Raw genomic sequence first — 22,046 nt, 5'->3', positions numbered from 1 at the left:
CATCTATTTGGCCCTGAAGTAGACACCACTATGGAGAAACTGAGAAAAGACTCAAGACACTGCTAAGGCAATGGGGGCATTATATACCACACCATATAGAGGCTCCTTTCGCAGACCACAGTTTAGAGGAGGATTTAAGCAACAATCCTCTGACGCATCTACCTCCCAGACAAAGCAGGGACACCAAACTCAATATCAAAGAGGGGGTTTAGAGGGTCCTACAGAGGACAATATTTCAGGAACAGAGACAAGTTCCAAGCCTCAAAACAAACCACTACACCATCTAAGCAGTGACTTCCTTCTCACCCCTCCACTCCACACATCTCCTGTGGGGGAAGACTACAGCAATTCCACTCTCATTGGCAAAATATCACCACAGGCAGTTGGGTGTTACCATATATCCGCAATGGCTATTGCCTAGAACTAATCTCAACCCCTCCAAACGTCCCACCACGTCACCACAAATTGTCCCCAGAACACAACGTTCTGCTGCAAGAAGAGGTACAAGCTTTACTATTAAAACTAGCAATAGAACTAGTTCCACATTCTCAACAAGGAATAGGAGTATACTCACTATACTTCCTAATTCCCAAAAAAGACTGCACCCTCAGGCCCATCTTAGACCTCAGGCCTCTCAATCTGTACATACTGTCAGAGCATTTTTACATGGTAACTCTGCAAGATGTTATTACACTGCTGTAAAAACAAGATGACATGACTGCTCTAGATCTCAAAGATGCGTATTTCCACATACCGATCCATCCAGCTCACAGATAATACATCAGGTTTGTCATAGCAGAAAAACACTACCAGTTCAACAGACAACATGACATCCATGTATTACCTCAACAGACAGGTCGGGACACATTAATCTCAGCTGTCCCTTCTAGCCCAAACAATTTGAAAATGGGCAATTCACAATCAAGCTCATTTACTAGCACAATATATTCCAGGGATAGACAATCAGTTGGCTGATCTCCTCAGCAGAAATCACCAACAAACACACAAATGGGAGATTCACTCCCAAGTACTTCAAAAGTGGGGAACACCAGACCTGGATCTATTTGCAACAAGCGAAAACGCAAAATGCCAAAACCTCGCATCCAGACACCCACATCCCCTATCCAAGGGCAATGCTCTATGGATCAATTGATCAGGGATATTTGCTTGTGCTTTTCCCCCCTCTCCAACTCCTTCCCTTTCTAGACCACAAACTACATCAAACGTCACTCACCATGATACTCATAGCACCAACATGGGCACGCCAGCATTGGTACACAACACTCCTAGATCTGTCTGTAGTACCTCATTCCAAACTACCAAACAGACCAGATTTGTTAACACAAAACAAAGGTAAAATCAGGCATCCAAACCCCAATGCTCTCAATCTAGCGATTTGGCTCCTGAAGTCATGGAATTTGGTTACCTAAAACTTCCACCAGAATGTATGGAAGTAATTGAAGAAGCACGTAAACCTACTACTAGACAATCCTACGCAAACAAGTGGAAAAGATTAGTCTACTACTGTCAATCTAAAAACACTGATCCACTTACAGCATCTATACAATATATTGTATGCTATTTACTTCATTTGCAGAAATCAAATTTGGCTTTCTCATCCATCAAGATACATCTTACGGCAATATCTGCATACTTACAAACTATTCAGCATACCTCCCTATTCAGAGTTCCTGTTATTAAAGCCTTTATGTAAGGATTAAAACACATTATTCCACCTAGAACACCACCTGTTCCATCATGGAATTTAAATATTGTATTTACCAGACTCATGGGACCACCTTTTGAACCCATGCACTCTTGTCAAATTCAATTGTTAACATGGAAGGTTGCCTTCCTTGTAGCTATTAGTTCTCTAAGAAGAGTTAGTGAAATACAAGCATTCACTCTTGAAGAACCTTTTTCCCAAGTACACAAACATAAAGTTGTACTTGGAACAAATCCAAAATTTCTACCAAAAGTTGTATCTCCATTTCACATCAACCAAATGGTGGAATTGCCAGTCTTTCCACAGCCAGACTCTGTGGCTGAAAGTGCTCTTCATACCCTAGATCTTAAGAGCTCCTATGTACTATATAGCTAGAACTGAAGATTTTAGAAGAACAAAGCAACTTTTCATAGCTTTCCAACAGCCACATACAGGAAATCCTATTTCAAAACAAGGTTTAGCAAGATGGATTATTAGATGTATACAGACATGCTATATCAAAGCAAAAAGATAACTTTTAATCACTCCTAAAGCACATTCTACAAGAAAGAAAGGTGCGTCAATGGCATTTTTAGGCAACATACCAATGGTTGATATATGTAAAGCAGCTACATGGTCAACTCCCCATACATTTACAAAACACTACTGTGTTGTTTTCTCACAACAACGAGCCACTGTAGGCCAGGCTGTCTTAAAGGCATTATTTCAAACAACTTCAACTCCTACAGGCTCGCCACCTCTTTTAGGGAGGACAAACTGCTTTGTAGTCTATACATACCATGTCTATCTGCAGCTACACATGCCATCGAATGGAAAATGTCACTTACCCAGTGTACATCTGTTCGTGGCATGTAGTGCTGCAGATTCACAGGGACCCTTCCTCCTCCTCCCCAGAAGCCTGTAGTCATTTAAGTTTTTTTAACATTTGTACATATGTATATACATTTACATTAGCATGGACATCTCTTTGTATTTCTATACTCTATCACTCCATCCATCACCCTCTGCGGTAAAACAATCTAACAATGGAGTCGATGCCCATGCGCAATGGAACCGAGAGGAGGAGTCACTCGATCCTGTGACTCCGAAAATAACACTCCGAGCCCAACACTAGATGTCGGAAGAGCTATGCATAGCATGTGAATCTGCAGCACTGCATGCCACGAACAGATGTAAACTGGGGACATTTCATTTTCCATATATATATATATATATATATATATATATATATATATATATATATATATATATATAATATAGATTTTTTCACTAAAAAACAAAGATTACAGGGTTGTTAGTTGTTTCAAGTAACCATAACTCGTGCCCTAAAGTAACTGCAACTTCAGCCCTCGCTATACACTGATGATTACCCCAGTTACTATATCACTCATGACATCTTCTTTGACATAATTCACAATATCACTAACATTTGAGGTAAAATTATTGATGAGAAAACTGTGCATGGTGTGGGCATAAAGTCACCCTAACTTTGTTTCTGCAGTGATAGCTGCAAGGCCGCCCATTAATAAGTTCCTCTTGTAAAGAATTGCTGTACCAAAGGTATTTAATATATAATCAAACAAGTAAATGTTTTGCTTGGTTATTGTTTTTCATTGAGCCAAATGCCCAGCCCCCCTATTGTCACTGAAGTAGGGTGTTCCTATAAAATAATTATACTGCTGATGTGGTAATTCCTTTCTCTGTGCCTGCATTGTCTGTATTTCCCTGATAGGAAACTCTTTCTTGATAGGACCTCTTGGGGTATCTATCCACTATTAGAAAACTGGAATGTTGAGAGCTACATTGAAGACCGTAGAGTGGCTTTGGGCTTACAATAGCTGGTTTAAGACTTGTGCTCCAAAATTCTATTGGTTGTCTTCCTGTTTCTCCCTTGTTTAATTTAGAACATTCTACACTTAGTGGGTGGAATGCTCTAATAGCCTTATAGCCCTACTGCCTCAGTCTATACCTGTTGTTAAAGGCCTTGACACTTTTTAGAGGCCCTCACCTGCGGATCAAGCCTGTAACACGGGTTCAGGGCCCTTAGCAACAGATATAGCCCTTGGCAGCGGACTGTTAGGCTGTGTCAAGAGGCTTTCCTACTCCATCCTTCTCTACTAGTAAAACAAGTGAGCAAACTCTGCAAAATGTCAGAGTCCCATCTGTGACCCCGGAAAATAAAGATCTCTAGCCATACTGATGTCTCTTTTTGTTGCTGCTATTAGTTATCTCCAGAAGGTAAAACAAACCTCAGAGATCTGATAGAGACTTCTAGCTGCAGCTTCCTTACCTTAGAATTCCCTGGTGTCCGCATCGAATCTGGAGTTTTTTCTAAGCAGTACCCTGTGCGCGTGCGCCGTCGGGCGTCGTCGTTCGGATCCGCGTGCGTCGACCAGCTCAGCGTGTGTCGTTGGAGCCGTCTATGACGTCACGGTTGTCTATATAGACGCCGTCTCGGCACGCGTACGTCAGTTCTTTTCCTTCCGCGCCGGTTAAGCGCAGTTTTGGAAAGAGCTACTTAGCTTCGACGGTTTGTCAATGCTTTTTTGACTGTTTGAAGTCATGTCTTCGAGAAAGAGAGGATTCAAGCAGTGTGGTGCGTGTCATTGCACCATGTCGGTGACGGATCCGCACCGAGTTTCTTTGGTGCCTGGAGAAGGACCACGATTCCACCTCGTGCTCCAACTGTCTGGCCATGGCACCGAAGCCTTAAGGGAGAGATCCATTAAGCTTCTTGCGGCCCGACATTCGTCTTCGGTCGGCGCGACTCCGCGGAGGTCACGGTCCCGCAGTAGGAGGAGGTCGCGGCACTGCTCCCGGCGACCCAAGTCCTCTTCCTCGCATTCGATGTCATCCGAAGGTAAGAGGCACAAGAAGAAGAAGAAGAAGTCCAAGCGGACTTCGTCTTCACCATGCCCGTTGGCCGACGAGGCGTCTAGGGAACGTCGACGTTCCGGGTGCGGTTCTGCGAAGCCGTCGCCAGAGTCAACTCCACGTCATCCCCCCTTTCCGGGGACCGGATCGACCCTCGCTCAAATAAAAGAATTTTACGAGGCCATGCATCTCGTTTTTGAGCGGGCTGCACCCTTGGGTGGGTCTTCGGGGTCAGCAAGGGCCCCTTCAGATTAGATGACGGCGGCTTCGGCCTCGGCACCGTTGGGGACCCCTTGATCCGGACCGGCGCCGGTCTCTCACAGTCGGCGTCCTTCGGCACCGGGTCCGACTTCGACGATTCCGCCACCGGCGCCCACCGGTGGCAGCCCCATCCTTATTCCAGATGATCCGGAGTGACGTTGTATGACGTCGACTCCGATTCAGCCCAGATCATTGTCTGAGCATTATTTAGACCAGCCAGACGCAGGAGAGGAATGGGAGGGGTCTGAGGACCCTTTAGAATCTGGATTGCAACAGGACTGGTATGAGGATCTAGGGGAGGCCAGTGGGCTGGACACGTCTCCAGATACTGGTATGCTCTCTCCTCCTAATGTGGCTACAGAGGGAGGGTGCTTCTTTCGCTATGGTGGTGCGTAGGGCAGCTGATGTCTTGGACCTAGATTTGCCTACAGTGCCAGTCAGGACGAATATCCTGACAGAAGTGCTTCAGCCAGGGGGTGTCAACATCTGAGCCGTTGTTGCCCTTCAATGAGGCTCTTACAGATGTCCTTCTGGGTACATGGTCCAAACCCAGCACAGGGGCTCCTGTGAATAGGACGGTCGGCCGCCGCCATAGACCCGATCCCAGCGACCCTAGTTTCCTGACACAACACCCCACTCCTGAGAGCTTGGTTGTCTAAGCCTCTGCTTCCCGTGGTGCCTTCCCTTCCGCTCCCCCTCAGCTTGGGAAGAAGATGTTTTCTTCCACCAGCCTGGCATTTAGGTCCGTAAACACCTCTTGCCTATTGGGCCGTTATTCCCATACTTTATGGGATACGGTGGCACATGTGCTGCCCCAGGTCCCGGAGGGCGGACGGGACACACTCACCCAGGCTGTCAAGGATGGGAGAGATGCAGCCAAGTTTACGATACGGTGTGGTTTGGACACGACTGACTCGCTGAGCAGAGCGATTTCATTGTCAGTGGCCCTGCGTCGCACCGCCTGGCTACGTTCTACTGGTTTTTCAGGGGATGACCAGTCCAGCTTGATGGACATGCCCTTTGATGGCTCTTGCCTTTTTGGCGAAAAGGCAGACTCCGTGCTTGAGAGGTTGAGGTATTCTCGAGCCACGGCCAGATCCCTGGGCCTTTCAGCGCCAGCACGACAGCAGTCTGTCTTTCGCCCCTTTCGAGGCTTCGGAAGGGGCGTGGTACCACGCCAGCCACAGTTCAGCCACCGTCCTCAGGCTACACAACATCCCGGAAGAGGTCGTGGTACCATCAGACCCAGAGGGTCTGGCCAGAGGTCTGCCGCCACACAGCCCCCCTCCACTGCGCCCAAGCCCTCCTAGTGTGGTTCTGTGGGATCATGTCCGTCCAGTTGGAGGGAGGATTTGTTTTCATCTCCCTCACTGACTTTCCATCACCACGGACAAGTGGGTCCCCCAGATCATACGGAAGGGCTACTCCCTTCCCTTCCAGTCTTTCCCTCCTATCCCTCCGACAAAGGAATGGCTGATGGATGACCATCTAGCTTTGCTCCGCAAGGAAGTTACAGCTCTCTTGGCCAAGGGAGCCATAGAAAGAGTCCCAATATCAGAAGTAGGCAGTGGTTGTTATTCCCACTACTTTCTGATTCCCAAAAAGAACAAAGGCCTTCGCCCTATCTTGGATTTAAGGGACGTCCATCTCTTCCTCAAGAAGGAGAAATTCAAGATGCTCACTCTTGCTCAGTTTTTGTATGCCCTAGACCAAGGAGACTGGATGGTAGCGTTGGATTTGAAGGATGCATATTTCCATATTCCTATCCTGCCAGCCCACAGGCGTTACCTGCTGTTCAAGGTGGGCCACAAGCACTTTCAGTTTACCGTGCTTCCTTTCGGTCTCACCAGTGCCCCTCGGGTTTTCACAAAGGTGATGGCGGTGGTGGCAGCTCATTTGCGCAGGTCAGGGATTTCAGTCTTCCCCTACCTAGACGATTGGCTGTTGAAGGCTTCTACGCCCCAGGCTCTCGTCACCCACCTCCAGACAACGGCGGACCTCTTGCATTCGCTGGGGTTTACTGTAAATGTGCCGAAGTCACACCTGACTCCCTCTCAGAAGCTCACTTTCATCGTAGCTGTTCTGGACACAGTGCAGTATCGGGCTTATCCTCCTGATCAGCGGGTCCAGGATATTCAGGTTATGATTCCAATGTTTCGACCTCTATCCTGTATCTCGGTGAGACAGACTCTGAGGCTGCTGGGACTCATGGCTTCCTGCATCCTGTTGGTCAAGCATGCCAGATGGCGCATGAGGGCTCTGCATTGGGACCTGAAGTTCCAATGGGCACAGCATCAGGGAAATCTTACCTACGTGGTTCAGATCTCGGAGGGGACTGCAAAAGATCTGCAGTGGTGGTTAGTGAACTGCGAGTGGGTCAAAGGCAGACCCCTCAGACCCCGATCTAACGGTAGTGACAGATGCGTCACTTCTGGGATGGGGCGGCCATCTGGGGGAGGTGGAGATCAGAGGTCACTGGTCTCCAGCGGAATCCGGGCTCCACATCAACTTGCTGGAGCTTCGGACGATCCGGCTAGCATTAAAAGCATTTCTTCCTGTTGTGAAAGGGAAGGTGGTGCAGGTGTTCACGGACAACACTACCGCAATGTGGTACTGCAACAAGCAGGGCGGTGTGGGGTTGTGGACCCTTTGTCAAGAGGCTTTACGTCTCTGTACATGGCTGGAACAGCAGGACATGACCCTGGTGTTTCAACACCTGGCAGGTTCTCTGAACGCCAAAGCAGACGAACTCAGCTGAAAATGCTTAGAGGATCACGAATGGTGTCTCCATCCGGAGGTGGCGCAAGGACTCTTTCAGCAGTGGGGAGAGCCGTGGTTAGATCTGTTCGCCTCTGCAGAGAACGCGCAATGTCAGCAGTTTTGCTCATTGGATTTTCCAAGGGGGCTATCGCTAGGCGACGCTTTTTGTCGCGAGTAGAGTTCAGGCCTCCTGTACGCCTTTCCGCCTATACCACTTCTGCCTAGAGTTCTCAAGAAAAATCAAGAATGACTGGGCCCAAGTAATCCTAGTGGCTCCGGATTGGGCACGGAGAGTTTGGTATCCAGAGCTTCTCAAAATGAGCATCGGTCCTCCAATCAGGCTGCCTCTTCGGGAGGATCTACTGTCGCAGCAGTTCTCCACCCGAACCTGTCAACTCTGCGCCTTCATGCGTGGATATTGAGCGGCGACAGTTGATGGTTTATGACCTCCCTCCCGAGGTCTGTGATGTCATTCTGGCAGCCAGGCGTCCCTCTACTAAGTCGGTCTACGCCTGCTGTTGGAAACGTTTTGTTTCATATTGTTCAGAGAGGTCTATTGATCCTCTTTCTTCTTCTCTGTCTAACATCCTTTTGTTTATTTTGTCTCTCGCCCAGCAGGGTTCTTCCGTGGGGACTCTCAAGGGCTATCTTGCAGCCTTATCGGCTTTTCTTCAGTTGCCCGATCAACCATCTCTGTTTAAATCACCTATAGTACAGAGGTTTTTGAAAGCGCTTGTGCATCAATTCCCGTCTGTGCCTTTCATTATGCCCCAGTGGGATCTTAATTTGGTTCTTACCTTCCTTATGTGTGCTCCCTTCGAGCCCTTGCATAACTGTCCTCTTCGGCTGCTCACTATTAAGACAGCCTTTTTTTGTGGCAATTACATCTGCCAGAAGAGTTAGTGAGCTACAGGCTTTGTCATCAAAACCACCGTATCTCACAATCTTTCCTGAAAAAGTGGTTCTCAGAACTCGTGCCTCTTTCCTCCCTAAGGTGATGACCCCTTTCCATCTGGGTCAAAATATCACCCTGCCCACCTTCTTTGCACCACCGCATCCCTCTAAGGAAGAGGAGTGTCCATCGGCTGGACCCAAAAAGAGCGTTATTGTTCTACCCTGACAGCACTAAAGAGTTCTGGGTAGACGACCAACTCTTTGTGGGTTACTTTGGTGCAAAGAAGGGTCGGGCAGTGCAGAAACGATCCATTCCGCGCTGGGTCGTTCTCTGTATAAAGATATGCTACGCTTTGGCAAAGAAGCAGCCTCCAGAGGGCTTCAGAGCTCATTATACTAGGGGGAAAGCTGCTACCACTGTGTTAGCACGTGGCGTACCAGTGGTGGATATCTGTCAGGCTGCAACGTGGGCTTCTTTGCACACGTTTGCAAAACACTACTGCCTGGATAGTCAGGTGAGAAGAGAGGGGCATTTTGCCCAGTCTGTTTTGCAAGACTTTCTGGTGTAAAAATCTCCTTCAGACCCAGCGCCATAGGTTATAGCTTGGGTATCTGTTCTAAGGTACGGAAGCTGCAGCTAGAAGTCTCTATCAGATAAACAAGTTACTTACCTTCGGTAACGAGGTATGTGGTAGAGACTGTATCTAGCTGCAGATTCCTTACACCCGCCCAAGCCTCCCCGCTCTACGGATATTTTTCTTATGTAAATATATGTATGTGTGTGTATATGTATGTATGTATATATATATTTGTGTACATATGTATATTTTTGATCTTGGCATTCTTGCCTTTCATAAAGGCATGAAAGAATTTTTGCTTCAAACAGTCAAAGAGGTAAAATCCTTAATGGTTGGTTGTTCCATGACTCTGCGCTTCTGGCGTGGGAAGTTGTGGAAAAGAACTGACATACGTGCACCGAGACGGCGTCTATATAGACAACCGTGACGTCCTAGATGGCTCCAACGACGCTGACAACGCACGCGGAGCTGGTCGACGCACGCAGATCCGAACAACACCGCCCGACGGTGCGCGCGCGCAGGGTACTTCTCAGAAAAAACTCCAGATTCGAAGCAGACGCCAGGGAATTCTAAGGTAAGGAATCTGCAGCTAGATAGCCTCTACCAGATACCTCGTTACCGAAGGTAAGTAACTTGTTCTTTTGTCACATGCTAGCACTATTTCTCATGTCTTTGTCTAAAAAACATGCCCTTTACTGTGCCGGAGCTCTTTCTTGGCTCTGCCTCGTCCCCCCTTTCTCCTTTTGCTAGTCTGTTCTCATCCGATAAATAGACCAACTCTGTCTACATTTATCAAATCTGATCACTTCATTCCCACATGCGGTATTCAGTTACCAATCACTCACTGCTTACGGTTGGGATAAGTAGTCAACCCTACATCCTTTACTCTTATATTTTGCCAAATTCAGTGAAACATCTCCTCAGCATTCTTAGCTGTGTACTCTCTCTAATCGTGGCTAAATCCATTCTGCATCCTGGGGACACCTTCTTCTCCACTGACTGCTGGATGGTTTCGTTCAGACTGAAAGTGAACATGGAAGACCTGTTCTGTGATGTATTCTGATCTCATTTGAATGACTCTGGCATGGTACTGTATGAACATATGTCTTTTTCATTCACTCTATTCCTAAGAATCCAGGTTAACTGACGTCACTTGCGGGAAGCAGCTGTGACTGCTTTGATACGTCTTGCACTGCTCTTGCTACACCTTGTCTCAGGGGTTGTAAATGGAGTGGCACTCCTGTCTCTTCCCCTAACCCTAAAGCAGCAAATATGCAGCTGTTGAGTTAGTATGATGTCACTTCCCTTACCATTGATATGTTCAGGGGTGTGACGCTGTCTGAAATAACTACTTATCCAAGGGACAATATGCTTGAGAAATCTACTTGCCCTATAAAACAATTCACTTGTCCCTTTTGGCGATAGGAAGGCTGTGATTTTTTCCACTTTTTCACACTACAAATAGGGACTGTACGTAGGCAAGAAGAGGTAGTTGCACTTTTGGAATGCTCACTGACCCTGTGCACATACTACATGTTTAAGGATATTCACAACTTATATTTAATCTCTTCCCTCACTGTAGTAAGTCAATAAATTCTTTATTCAGCATAAAAATATAATACAGGGGTACATAAAACAACAAAACACAAGACCAATCTACCACTTAGCTTACATCTTCATAGATTACATCCTCAAAGCTGTTCTTAATTCATCTCACTTCTAAGTAAAGTGACTTGTGCTTTACTTTAAAACCACGTTCCAAAGACATGGGAATATATATTTGTTTCCTATGTCCCTTGAACGAAGAGGATCTTTAACATGTATAACATTTTAATCTAAGAAAATAAGAACAATAACTTAAACTCCTAAACCTAAAATTCACATTTTACATCTTTATTTAAAATACAACATGCTCATAATATAACATAAAATAACATAATCTCCTAGTCTTGCTAAATCATATAGGGCAGCACTGTGTAATATAACAATTCTCACAGATCTCCATGGTAATACAAATTTTATTTCTTGGGAGGGTACGGCCCTACCTAACCCTAAATGCATATTGATTAACATTTACGCTTCCCTTATCCTGTGAACAATTATTAAAATAGTTTAAACCTTATAACTTATGTTTAATTATACCTTGCATACTTACTTTATCTTTCCTTACAAAGCACTGAAGGGCCCCCTTAGGGAACATTGTATTTCATTTAAAAATCAGCCTAAGGCACATATCGCGTTCAAAAATCTCACACCTACCAGTAGGTTAAGTGCTTGTACTCGGTTAATAACATTAGATTACCTGAAAATTGACTTGAAAAACTTTTTTTCTTTCCTCTAAAAGCCACCCACAATCCAATAAAATATGTTGGGTGCTACATTTTTGTTTGAGGCCACATGTACATAAGCCCAATTCGTCCTTCATTATGGCTCTTGTTTTCAGATTCAGATAACATGGGTTTAATCGGATTCTAAATTTTAGTACTGCATCCCTTAACTTGGGGTTTGCCAAATCCTCTACATAGGGAAAATTCTCCTATTTTCTCCACCCACGCAACATAAACTGGGTAGATATTTTCACCTCCTAATAACCTAAATCTTTTTCTCTTGCACTTTTATTTACCACGGCATGCAGCTCTTATTTAAGGATTTGTTCTCTGCGCCACCGATTGGCTGTTAAACCTAAGGTAGCACAGTTCAAATCACTTGTCTTTATTTCCCTTTTATATAATCACGCAATTTTAGAAATACCCTCCTCAGACAGGCTCAACCACTGGTAGCTCCACACCTTCATTTGGCATTCCGTCCTTATAGCCTGGATCATACTTGAGGGGGGAAGCATAAGTAGATGTTTCACACATTTACTTTCTTCCGCATCCCAATTCAACTTCCCCACAAGAGTTAAAACTTCCACCCCATATTGAAATTGAGGACTCACCATAGCATTGAAGGCTGAAAGTACCAGGCGGAGAGACAGTCCTCCATACTTCTGAATAAACTGCTTTAAAGCCCAAACCGATGCTAAAGCCTCAGCATTTCCCACAACAAATTTCGATCAACCAAATCAAAGGCGGCTAGAAAATCCACAAAGCAACAAAATAGACAACCTCGTACTTCTATTGACTTTTTTTGCCAGTGCCCAAAGACTAAAGCAGTGATCTATTGTAGAATGGCCTTCTTTAAAGCCACCTTGCTCTACTGGGATCAAATTATTTAACTCTACCCAGGACTTCAGTTAGCCTAACAATAGTTTTGCAAAACTTTTTTCCCCCACGGTCAACAAGCTAATTCGACCGTAATTCGTTAGGGGTGTTGGGCCATCCTTTTTAAAAATTGGCCTCATTATTGCACCCTTCCAGCTCTCAGGAAAGCAACCGGAGTCCAACATTTTATGAAAGATAACATAGAAAAGTCTTGCCCACCAATCACCATTATTTTTTATTATCGCTGGAAGGTTATCGGCCAACTGCTTTCGTTAACTTAAGAGCCACAATTATTTCTTATATCTCAGACTCCCTCAATTTTGTTCTCCTGGTCTAAACCAGTGTCCTTCCCTCCATATAAATTGCACAAATGCATGTTCCAATCATCTTCTCGAACCAAAACAGCGCATATTCCCAGAGGCGTGCCCCTCTCTCACCAGCTGCCAAAATCTCCTACTATTGTGGGATCTTATCATATCTAACATAACTTCCCAATTCATGTTTCTATATTCACATTTCCTTTTTCTCAAGGTATTTTTATACTCTTGCGTGACTATGCAGAGTTTCTGCTCTGTTCCCTTAGTATGTCTTTACCCAAATTCTCTTTCCAGCTTCCGGAGCTTCAGCTTCTGAACCCAACAATTTTGATTATGCTAAGTATTTTTATAGCTCCTTCTGACTTGTCCCTGATCTTTGTTCACATGCATTCTTTCTAACTTTACTTTCAAGCAATCTACTACTTGCTCAATTATCCTTTCGTATCACATAAACACGTTGGTAGGATCTTCAGTCATACTGAGGCACCTATAGTTTATCATCAGCTCATTCACTACTTTTAAGCTATTCTCTGTAATATGGGTAGTTATCCGGCGCGATGCAATACAATCACACTTTCTCTTAAGCCTTTATATCCTGCTCTGGCTGTTAACTGTAGTGGCCAATCATGACTATCCTCTATGTGCATGACTTTGCATCCTAGCACTTCCTTAAAATGCCAAGCGTTTACGAAGGCATAATCAATAGGGCAAGCCTGATTACCTAATCGGAAGGTCTGCTTTGAAGGGCGGTCTGTGTTCATACATCCAAAACAATCCTAGAGAGCTTAAAATTCTTAATAAAGTCCTATCCCGTGCGGTAACCTCTAATCTAGGGAAAATAGTTAGCGGCACATGTGCAGCGGCCAGCAGCTCTTTGTGTAATTTTGCGCCATTTGTTGGAACTAATTTAAGATTGAAATCCCCTAGGATCAATATCAACTGCTCCACTTTGTTTTTACATATTGCCTCCGAATTTTCCTCAACCATGCTCTGCTGGGTACCATAATCAGCTGTCAACCCCGGCTGGATACACACATTAATTACAATAAGCTGCCTTGATCCTCCAATATCATTATAAAGGTCTATCTGACCTGCCAATAGCCAGTGGCTTTTTTTTTTTCAAAACTTTGTAAATCTGTTGGCTATTCTGGTCGAGGTCAAAGTAATTAGGTCACCTGAAGGTCATCCTCTGCCCAAATGGGTGGCCTCCTTAAAGAGTCTTAAGAAGCCATCTACTGGTTCAGGTTCGTCACACAGCCTAGTTTCCTGGAAACACACTATCATAATTTCCCAGCCCCACTTTAAGTGAGTCCTATTTAAATGTTTCTTATATCCTCCTAACTTCAAGGAAAAAAATCAAAAGGCTGTCCGGGGTAACTGATCCCTAGTCCAACTCACTCAACTCCCCTCCGCTATGATCATCAAGGGTGTTTAAGAAGGGCTCAAAACGATTCCTTAACCTTGTGCCTGTAGGATTGGTTACTATGGTTGCACTTAGCGTGCCCATACTTCTGTCCACATACGTTCCTTAATTATGAGAACCTACTAAATTATGTTACACTTGATCTGGAAGTAGCCCTGCATGGCAATTAAGAGCTCTATAATTTCTCTCTGCTTTGGCCAATTCCCACACTTGGACCAGTCTTATACCCTCCTTCTCTAATTCCTTCTCTGTCCTCTGTACCAATTGTCTAACACATCTTGAATAGAAAAGGGCCTTTTTCATCTCATTCCCTGCTAGATTTGTCGTAAGTCCTATTTGCCTTATATCCTCTGATCTGATCCCACTTAGACTGGAGCATTTACCCATAACTTCTAATAGGTGCGAGTGATTCAAGGGCTTAAGCTTCCTCCCGATCTCCATTCCCCAGGGTTCCAGATATACCCACAGACTCTTTTCTTTTTTTCCATTGTGACCCTCCATTCTCCTCGAGTTTCCGTGACCCCGGGAATGTAATAAGGGGCCACCCTTCTGTTGTTCTAACCTTACTTCCCCCACTGTTTTTTTTGTCCATTAATTACCTTCTTTTTAATACCAGTAACTTCCTTATTTTCCTTACTTTCCTTCATTATGATCCTTTGGGGGGATCTGTTCTCCTTTACTAACCGCAAACCTTCTATGTCTACTACTCTGGGTCCCTTTTGAATTGCGCTCCTTCTCTTATGGAAAGCCAGGTCATGCCTCTGGCGTGGGGTTGCTCTTACTTTCTTGTGTTGATCTCTTCCCCCCCCCCCCTCGCCACCCCCCTCTTTTTAAGGGTCTTTTCCTTTTAATATTCCTCTGTTTACTTCTTAATATATTGATACAGGGGATATAACCCCTTATTCCACAACCTCGACTCCTTTTTATCACCAGCATAGCCTGTTTAGAGGTATATTCTGTTGGCAACTTTGCCCTCTTTGTTGTATCTATGGGCTCTCCTTCACTACCTTTCTACAGATGTGCCCACCTCCTGCTCCCTTTTCTCTGGCACTGGCCACACCAGTACCGGCATACAGCTGTTCGTTTCAGCTCTTCCGTAATCCCCTGTAGCTGGTTTTTATGTGATTTACCGAGGTTGTTATTCACCATCAATACTTCTGAAAAAACATTACTTCTAATAAGGATGCTGCTGGAATTGCAGTGGTATCTAGATCTAAAGTACACTGCCTATTAATGGGAGGGGAAGGGAAAGTTTGGAAATTCTCTTATGAAAGAGTACTAGCAAAACAGTTCCTGAGTGGAGAAAAAAATGAGTGTAAAGAAAGAGAATATATATTTGCTTGTGGAAAGCTCAAAATTATGTTTCAAAACTACATGTAATTATTTGCGCTTACGAAAATGGAAATTGCAAAAGTTTGCGAGGAGTGCAGTTTCTGGGCTGCTTCCGGAATTCACAAGCATTTCCAGAAGGTCTTGAATCTGTGCCAGTGCAACAGCATTACACATAAGATGCATTTTTTGTAACTTCCTTTAAGGTTTGGGCATCCACTTTATTTTCATGATGCCCATAATAGTTCAACCCCCATTATACATGAATCTTTTTTTTTTTTTGTTTTTTTTTTACAATATTTGCTTGCATCTACCACATTTTAATACTTGATGCCTCAGGGGAAGGTTATCTAAACGTGCACATTTGTTAGCACAACTTTTTTTTTTTTTTTCAAGCTGCTTTTTTTGGGTGCACTTTATTTTGAACGCAAGCAATTCTCAATTTTGCCGCCTTGCTTATACATATATTTGCATATAATCTGGAGTATCCTGAGAGCATAATAGATAATAAACATCAAATTTTTACATTTTACAAATGTGTACACAATTTTCTATTACCTGTATCACCGTTAGTAATGCAAAATGAGCTCACAACTGACTGCATTTCATTAGAGCGCTTGCCCTAATACTATGGATCCAATAATAATTAATTTTATGTTCATCTTAACAACTCATACATATGGACGCAGATCTTACCTTAAATGCAAGACAATCCTCTCTCAAAGTTTCTTACTGATGTACTATATTCTGCCAGCTAAATGGTTTATGCTGCTGGGAACTGGGCCTACTTGTCCAGTAGACAAAATAAGCATGAGAATGTGTTGTCCTTGACTCCAAACAATATGCCCTGGGCCTCGGACAATAGGAATTCCACCTACCTGTATTTTGGTAGATTGACACCTATGCTGCCACGGTCTTTCTCTATAGCACTCACTTATTCAACAGAGAGCTTCTTTTTATTCCAAAAGCCATGGGCGTCTGTGGGGATTGGTAAGCAGGTGGTGCACTTGCTTCCCCTCCACCTGGATTTAGGTACAGCCTGGTGTTCAGGCTCACAGTGCAGTGTAACACTAGAAGCCACCGTAATGTTAAGCTGCTTGCACTACTACGGCCGCGGCCCCCACAAAAACAGTCGGGGGCGCCTCGGACTGCCCCTCCTCTTAACCACCCACCCACCCCCCAACCCCCGTAAAAAAAAGAAAAAAATTCAGCGGACACCCATTCCTAAAGCACTGATTTATTTAATCTGATTGTGTAGGTGCTTACCCCTCCGGGTAACGTGTTGTTCCTTTCCTTTCTGAAGAAAACTGGTTAGGAATTGCAAATAACCATCTATTGAAAATGTTCTCTAAAATAATTTGTACCTGCCTATTACCAATCTCCTTTTTTTGTTGTTGGCAGGAGATCTAGAGAGTGCTCCTGTGTTAATGAACTTCGACCCTGAAAAATGCTTGTATGAGTTTGAATGGCATACTGCTGCTGCTTGTGTCCTCTCTAAGACAGAAGGAGACAACTGTCGAGTTTCTGATACCCTGGCAGGTATGTAACTTTTATTTCCAGTAGTGTGGGGAACATGTACAAATCTTTATGTTAGAAGTGGTATTCTACCTTATAAAAGAAATGTAAATATTAAAACCTGTGAGCAGCGCCTGTGGCAGTTGGACTTCTGCGGGTTAGCCATGGGTGAATAGCTGTTTACTCATTCTCAGTTTTGTGATTAGGATTTTGAAATTATAGGTGCAATAATGTTCTTCTTGGTGGGAGATTCTCAAAGGTATTTTCGGCTGTAAACATTTGTTTATGACTGAAATGTGGATATATGTGCAGAGCTAATTCCTAGGCAAAGGGTTAGAAGTGGACATTATAAGGTGTAGTTTGACTTGTAAGTGTATGGACATCCACAAAAATGTATGTTTTTGTACAACCCCTTTACACCCTGGAAATGGTCAGAATGCTACTCCAGCCAAGGACTTGAATTGCTCCTTCCAGGATGGAAGGAGAACACATCAATTCCTGATGTGCTGGGTGTGCCAGGGAAGTGCGTTCTCCACAGGTAAAATGTTATCTGCCTAGAGAAAAAAAAATGCATTTGCACATGTCAGTATTTCCCACTGTGCATAATATGTATAGTATATATAATACTGCATAGAGGGAATAAGCAGACTTAAAGTCAAATTACACTAGTAACAGCATACCTAGGATCCAGTGCCTGACGTGGCTTTCTTTGCATACTATCACACCCATTTAGTGGAAACTATTACACCTGTTTTGTGGATAGAAAAACTGTGCAAAAATAGGTTCAGACAGAGTTGTAGAATTCCTGCTGTACTTCTACACTTCTGTTTGTGAATCACCTCCCCTTCCCCTCTAATTCCGCCCCAGAGCCCCACAGAACATTCCATTTATTTGCTGTACATGGAATACCATCTTACAAGGACTTAATACTGAAGGTCCAAACTCAAGCAGATGAAAGTCCCCACCTCAAGAAAGAATTGTCTGAAATGATTGAGTTACTCATCTTCAGAAAAGTCAACAGAGGGTCCAAAGAGTCTAAATCAGCATCAGTCCAATTTTCCAGTGCTAGAGCAAGTGTACCCCATCCCATAAATTGAACAAAACAAACAACTCTAACTCATTTAAAGTGAGCTTAGTGGAGGTAGTATGTTACCACCACCGTTGCTATTTCCCAAAAGAAATAAAAATAAGAAGCAATGCAGGTGTAGTTCCTCTGACTCTAGTCAGAAACTGTAAACTAAAGCCGTCCCATGGAAGTAGACTTTCTCTGTAGTCGAAACCGCTGACTGCTAGGGCAACAAAATGTTCCCGCCGACTGATCAAATGGCCCTCAAAACGTGAAATTTTGGAAAAGTGTGCAGTCTATTAAAATGAGTCATCAGAAATCTGATAGAAGATTGGCGAAATTATTTTGCTAAATATCCCCAGAATGAAGAGAAATGAGACTAAAGGAATACAACCCTGACCAGGTTGAGAGGGAACACTAACCAAAGAATGATCCAACCTTTGACCAACGAGCGCTGAGAAGGATTTGCATTGAAGGCTAAAACTGACTGTATTATTGTAATTGCCTGTTCAGTTAATATTCCCAGTACTTTGAGGAGAAGCTAAATAGATCTTTGTCATTGATCCAGTTAGTCCACTAAACTGCTGATGTTCTATTTTTCTCAAGTACTGTTCTTCTTGATCCCTCGTTTTCTTGCAGTGAGTGTAAAGAAAGAGCCGAGACATTTCCTTCTTTCACCTAGTTCTCTCAGATTACCCTCCCTATGCTTTTTGCATAAAGGAGTTGTGATCAGTCTTGTTGAGTTAGCATTAACTTTACATAGTATTACTGGTTGTAGTATATTCTGTCTTTTTGTGTGCATATTATTTGAAGTTTGTTTCTGATGTATGACTCTGATTCACCAAAGGAAGGAGTAGCCGGAGTGTGTTTTTTAATACATTTGAATGATGGTTTTGGATACTTTCATAGTAAGCAACTGTAAATGGCATCTGAAGCAACATACTGAAAGTTTGCTTCACACGCTCTTTCTGTCTACTTCTGAGTAGCTTGAAGCTGCCTGATTAAATTATTCATAGACACTCAGGCATGCTTTTACTTCTACTTCTATAATTATAGTCTCTAGTGTGTCCACTTTCTCAACTCTTTGAACATTATATCTCCTCTAGTGAGCTTCTGACTGTTCGAGCCAGCCATCAGGGATGTCTTCACCAGATGCCTCATGTGGATTGCTGATCATGGGGGTGATGAAGTCCCCTACAACTTAGTTTGATATAAAACTTTTGTATGTGAGGCTGCCGCTTTAGCTCTTCAGCAAATGCTCCCCAGCTGAAAATGCCAAACCCCGTCTTTAAAACAGCCTTCACCTCCATTCATTGTTAGTTGTCCTCTTTTTCGGGTCACCAAGCCCAGAGCTTGTACTGTTTTTCATCAGTGGTCCTTTGGACCAAAGCAAGTCCCCCCTAGGGAGCTGCTGCTTCTTGTTGCGATGCTCCCTTCATGCATTCCCCTTTACACATTTTCTGTTGTTGTCATCTTGTTGCTCTGTTTATGGTGTTTCAGTGTCGGAGGCTGGGTCCCACGGCATATGTCCTTGTGGATTTTGTACAGAGAGTTGAGATGGTTACGTAACCCTTCAGGTTGAACTGAATTTGTTGATCTTCAGAACACTTCTGAAAATTTGGCTTTTTATTCAATAGTTCTGCCTCCTCCTGTTATTTTTAGTGTGGTTTTCACAAATCTTTCTTTGTTATTTATCTGAATGACCATCAAAGTACTGTGTACAAGCATGTTGTAAAATAAAATGAGAAATCTATTTTTAGCTCTCTTCCAAATTTTTTTATCTTGAAGCTGAACTTTATCAGCCTTTTTACTGCGATGCCCATACATATTTATTGTAATTTCCTTACCTTTTTAAAGGGTTTGGTGGTATAATAACCTGCTACTCTGTCATGGAAAAGAAGTAGATTTTCTTGGATTTTTTTTTTTTCATATTTCCTTTGTACAGATCTTTGAATCCATGCTGGAATTTGAATTGCTCATTTTCCTATCCAGCCACGCTTAGCATTTCTGATCGCCTTGATCTCAGAATTGAACAATGCTCTCAGCCTGTGTTTTTAACATCTTATTTTTAGGGTCGAGCCCACAAGCGCTCTAACCTCCTGTAATCTCTCTGTGGGCTTTTAACCACATCCGCCGCACGCTTATCAGTTTGGTTCATGGTCTTGCCTTCTAAAAATCGCTTGATTTCATTTGTGAAAGGTATGCATACGTCATGCCTTTCCTGGTGTTTAGTCCTCCTCGAGTGCACTGGCTAACTACTGAAAACATACGAGGCTCCATGTTTTCCGCATGGGTTCTGGAATGCCTTTTCTTTTCTTTTTATTTGCTACACAGCGCAATCTCGCTGGGCAGTAGTCGAGTGCTTTGCAGGACATCGACCCTGTTACATAGATAATTGCAATTGTGCCGATACGTTTGACTGCGAGCGAACTTCGGTTTCCTTTTGTGTATCTCCTTCACGCTTATGGTGGCGCAGTGGGCTTGCTTATGTAAAACTATATTACTTTTCATTTTCATTGTATGTGGCACAAAAATTCCGGTTAGGACTTTACAACGCCCATTGCAATGCAAATGCTTGTTAATTGTTATAGTTAGCCTGGAGTAAAGACCTGTATGCAGCATCCGGTAGTTGGATGCTTACTTCTGTTTTGTCTCTAGTACCCACAAAATGTCTCCTGCTCGAGTCAGACCTCTTCGATATGAGTAGTTTCTAGTTTAGGGTTTTTTCCCCAAGGTACCCATAATAGTGTATACTGAGACAGCATGGGTAAATCATTGCCCAAATAACAAAATGAGAGCTAATGTACAGCTACAGAAATGTAAAGGAAAAAAACCTTCTTGATCTTGAAGAAATTTGTGATGCACACTGAGGGGGCAACTTAAGTCCTGCCAATCCGTTCAGGTTAAATCCCACTATAACTATCATTGTACAGCAAAATTATCTTGCATATCAGCAGAGCATGTAGAAACCTCCTTTTAACCGTATTTTCAGTAATAATTCAAGATAATGAAGATGTAATGGTCAGTCATTGAATCTTCCTGTTCTACTGTCTTGAGATCTACACCGACTGCAGAAAGGAGAAATGCCTTGCTACACTAGCACATTATCCTGAGGCCATAGGGGGTCAACCCTGCGATGTCACTGGTAGAGTCAAAGGGTGTGAGATCTCACTTCTGCTAAAACTGCATTTTGGGGAGTCTGTGTCCATTATATGATTACTCCTTACACTTTGCCATACTTGCATCTAAACAGGAACATCATTGCACAATTAATGTTGTAACCACACAAAATTCTTGAAATGTCTTCAAAACATATTATTTTGCCAAACTACAGTAGATTTAAACTCCAGGAAGATGTTGAAGCTGGTGTTGCGCGAACCCCACAACTTTCCTGCAACGCCTTAGTGTTGTACCGTAATGATGAGTAATGAATGATGGATCTAGACAGCCACCCCGAATCACACTCTAGGCCAGTATATTATGCTCATTTTTCAGAGGTTCCAGAATCTGTATGTCGTGATGCCAGGAAGGCCCTTGTAAATCATGATTTATAAATTTGGAGCAACTTCTGTGTTTTCACCATTTTCATCAGGATGGCAGAATTCACTATACTGACACCGTTTGGCAAACATTTGTAGTTCAGCCTCGTCCTGTTTCACATTTACCTGATGAGCTCTGCTTGTGATCTACCATATATTTTTAGGGATTGTAGTACACTGCGTCCTTTACCAATGTTACACCAGCAAAACCATACTGTTCAGACGATTATTCATGGCTTATCAGAGGTACTTAGTTGGAAATGTAAAGATCTCTTAGGCGAACACCTGCGTCCATTAGCACTTTTCCTTGAGGTGATTGAGTGTATGCTAGCTAAAATAGAGGAAAGGTGGATGACGCTGATGAATGTTAGTACGATTTGCAATTTGGAGTGGATTGGGAGGGAGTGGGATGCTACCTGCATAATCGGAAAAGAGGGCTGGTTTTGTGGCAGTAGAACTGCTCAATGGGAGTGGGAATACAAAGCCGGAGTTTCAATCGGTGACAGCAGATTTTAACCTATGGGCTCTGTCCCTCAGACCATTGATGTGCCTCAAGGACCT

General features: G+C 43.6%; 1 protein-coding gene across 1 annotated transcript in view; it reads left to right on the top strand.

The window, feature by feature from the left end:
• Positions 1-22,046, top strand: part of IGF2R (insulin like growth factor 2 receptor) — a 1,086,527-nt gene that overhangs the window by 284,521 nt on the left and 779,960 nt on the right. Inside the window, exon 14 of the mRNA XM_069235138.1 lies at positions 16,767-16,904. Coding sequence (XP_069091239.1) covers positions 16,767-16,904 — 138 coding nt within the window. The remainder of the gene's footprint in view (positions 1-16,766; positions 16,905-22,046) is intronic.

Source organism: Pleurodeles waltl, chromosome 5 (assembly GCF_031143425.1).
Source record: "Pleurodeles waltl isolate 20211129_DDA chromosome 5, aPleWal1.hap1.20221129, whole genome shotgun sequence".
Lineage (NCBI taxonomy): Eukaryota > Metazoa > Chordata > Amphibia > Caudata > Salamandridae > Pleurodeles > Pleurodeles waltl.
The sequence above is the reverse complement of the archived record's forward strand: the minus strand, read 5'-3'. Positions and strand labels throughout refer to the sequence as shown.